Source organism: Sinocyclocheilus rhinocerous, unplaced genomic scaffold, assembly GCF_001515625.1.
Source record: "Sinocyclocheilus rhinocerous isolate Xijiao unplaced genomic scaffold, SAMN03320098_v1.1 scaffold47005, whole genome shotgun sequence".
Taxonomy (NCBI): Eukaryota; Metazoa; Chordata; class Actinopteri; order Cypriniformes; family Cyprinidae; genus Sinocyclocheilus; species Sinocyclocheilus rhinocerous.
In genome coordinates, this window is record NW_015640422.1 from 1 (window position 1) to 3,268 (window position 3,268).

The 3,268-nt window shown below is 36.8% G+C and overlaps 1 protein-coding gene and 1 long non-coding RNA gene across 2 annotated transcripts; both read right to left on the reverse strand.

The window, feature by feature from the left end:
- Positions 1 to 23: 23 nt before the first annotated feature.
- On the reverse strand, positions 24 to 883 carry LOC107752672 (meprin A subunit alpha-like; the record flags this gene model as incomplete). Its single annotated transcript, XM_016568700.1, has 3 exons — positions 804 to 883; positions 347 to 522; positions 24 to 245 (listed from the first exon to the last, which is right to left on the reverse strand). Coding segments are annotated over exons 1-3 (478 nt in total), but the record flags the coding sequence as incomplete, so codon positions are not given.
- A 383-nt stretch (positions 884 to 1,266) lies between these two features.
- On the reverse strand, positions 1,267 to 2,346 carry LOC107752673 (uncharacterized). Its single transcript, XR_001641375.1, has 5 exons — positions 2,283 to 2,346; positions 1,761 to 1,815; positions 1,619 to 1,643; positions 1,486 to 1,527; positions 1,267 to 1,295 (listed from the first exon to the last, which is right to left on the reverse strand). It is a non-coding gene; the product is annotated as an uncharacterized LOC107752673 (long non-coding RNA).
- Positions 2,347 to 3,268: the final 922 nt, after the last annotated feature.

Genomic DNA, 3,268 nt, shown 5'->3' on the forward strand with positions numbered 1-3,268 from the left:
ATATATTAATATTATTAACCTACAGCAGTTGTACATTCGATTCAGTCTGACAATATCCATCTCACTAAAGTCCAGGTATTGCCCTATGATGTTGAAGAACTCTGGGATGTTGGTGGTGATGGTAGGAATATTGGGGTCTTTGTTGAAAGCAAATGGACGATAATGCATGACAGATTCATAGTCATATGGAGTATTTAGATCTGTGACAAAACTATCGTCATATTTGTTTAAGTTATGCTCCATGCCTAGAAAACCAAAAATTATGTGATGCATAAAAGGCACATGCAAAATTGTAAGATTAAGTAATGAATATTAAACTACAGCAAATGACACCAAACAAACTAACCTTCAGTGACCTGATCTAGCCAGATCTTCACATAGTCATCTCGGTCCTGGCGAGACTGTGTGTGGTAAAAGCCCAGGGCATGCAGCAGCTCATGCTCAATCACAGCCTTATGATCACAGCCAGGCCCCAGAGAAAGCACCTGCCCATTCTGTAGATCTCCAACATACGACCAGCACCTGCCAGCAATTGCAAGTCCTGTCAGTGTGATTTGTTTATAATATAAGACTTTATATGTTTTCTGATGGCTGAATCACCTAAGAAGCACCATTATTTGAAGACTAGGGTTAGTCCATGTGTTTATTTAGCAAAGCTTTATTATTATCATCATGTACACACTTATTGTCAGGCCCAGGTGAACTGATTTTGGGGCAAAATTCAGTGTGAACCTGCTTATGCTCAACATTTATATGCTGGTGTTATAACAGAAACCGTTTCCAATGGTTGGCTACACACATACCCGTCTCTCTTCTCAAATTTGATGTATGTCTTCTCGCCCTCATAGGGTTTGAAATCAACACAGGACTTTAGACGGTACATTTCAAACGCCTGATAAACAGCACCTTTTGCATTAAGGTCTGTGTAAAAAGAAAATAATTTATCCATGAAGAAAATCACCATAATAAAAATACAAATTTGTCAGTTTTCGTTTTTGTACTTGATTTGGTAAGCAATTGAAAAATCCCCTACCCAGGCTGTCAGACAGAATGTATGGAATAGGGAACTTCCATCTGTATGTTTTGTCAATAAGACCAACGCGACCAGGCTGTAAAGAGATATAGATTTGAATAGACTTTTTCAAAATCAACAATAGATACTGATACATATAATTAAGAGGATTTTAGCACATGCAAAAAATTATTTAAAATAAATAAATAAATAAATAAATATAACATTGATTATGCACTTACAGGTATGGCAATGTCTCCCTCAATCAGCTGGGTTTTTGCTCCTGACAAACAAGTTAAAAGTGAAATTGTAATGATGTTGTAATGAAGTTGCTCAATAATTTGTACTATAATACAAATTCAATAATAAATTTTGTAAACTTAAAGTATTTCTTTGAATATACAGTAGCATTACAATGAAATTTGTTGTGTTTGTTGTGCAATGTAATATATATAAAAGTTGATGTAGATTACCAAGATTGATGAAAGGGTTAAAATTGGGTTCATCTTCAACCTCTGTAGAAAAAAAACAGTGTTATATAACTATTTAGATAAATTGAATAAAAATGTATTATTTACAGTAATTAATTAAAATCATAAGTCTTACCATGAATATGAGTTGAAACTGGAATCTGAAAGTCACGGAAGGAATAGGGTTAAATGCATTTAGAGGTAGGGGCCAATAGGGTCCAAAGCCTGTGTAAGTATTATCAAGGTTAAATTATAAATACAGAAAATCATTCACTCACTGCATGAAGTACAGCAGCCAGCACTGTAAAGATGAGCAGCCTTGGTAAAAGCATCCTGACTATATGTGGGGTATAAGAAATTGTCATTGCTTAAATTATATAAAGAGAACTTTAACCTTTGACCATGTTTATTGGAGCAATGACTTGAAATGTCTCACTACTGACAGTATTGTTATAACCCAAGGAACACGTGTATCCCATAGTGTTAGCAAATGATGTGCAGTTTACAAAGCTTATGCAACTCAATGCAGCCCAAGATGCTGAAAATCAGCTCAGACAATCCATATTTTAGTAGGCCTACATGTTTCTGTAGCCTACTGAAGGAAAACAAAAAGAACTGGGCTATTTATAAAGTACAGAAAACAGAAACCCTAGGTCTGTCTTAGATAAAATCAAGAGGATAGCCAAATAAATGCAAAAATTGTGGTAAAACTTTGGCAAGACAACGCTGTTAAAAGCAAAATGGGTGAATTAAAATGCATTCAATTAACACATGATGTAAGCTATAAAGTAGTTCCATACATGGAGCTGTATGTATGTCTTTTGATTCATCAAAAGCGACTCGAATCTTTTGAATCAGTTTAAGATTCGAACAAAGAGCAAAAAAAGAGAGTCGTTCACAACCTTTATTAAAAACTTTAAAATTGGTCAACAAATGTACTAACAGCCTTTACATTATCAGAATTCTTTGGTACAATTTATTTCATCGTTCTGCACGAAACTGACTCGCTTGAGGAATCAAGCCAACGATATGCCTGTAGTGATGTCCGGTTCGCGAACGAATCGTTCGATTTAACCGGTTCTTCTTAGTGAACCTGCCTGCTTTTGACTCTGCCAGTGGATCCCCGTTCGTGAAAATCTTTCTCGTTTGTTTAATTAATTCGTTAATTCGAGATTTCCAACGTTTATTTCACTGGTTCGAATCTTGTTCAGACTCTGGACAAGATTCTTAACTCTGAATTGATTTGTTCATTGAAGGGGCGTGTTCTTTCAGTTAATCCAACAAATGAAATGCTGCTCAACACAGCCCGCACTCGAATGCTATTGGCTCGCGTTGCAGTCTGTCATTAAAGACAAGAAAGCAGGGGTGTGTTTTCAATATGAACCATTCTTTCGACGAATCATTCACTCAGATTTGTTTAAAAGACTTTCACACACAAAAAAATCAACACGTTTTCCACACTGATCCAAATTCAGCAGGATCTTTGACTTTGACTGTGAGACAGATGTGTCGAGTCGCTGTCAGGATGAGGCTCCGCCTGCTCAGCGAGGACTTCAGCTGAGACTTGATGTAAGTTAGCCCTGCTAACGTCGATGTGTAATGTCGGCAGACTCGTTCAGCTGACTCTGGTCAAGAGGATATATGAATGGTCCAAGTCAACGTCGGGTAAGTCAAAAGAAATTACCTTTTAAAAGCTGTTCGACACCTTGCCATGGCAGTGGCTTGTATGCTAATAGTAAACAAGCTGGTCTTTGACACTGGTTTCGCTATTGACAGCCACTTCCTA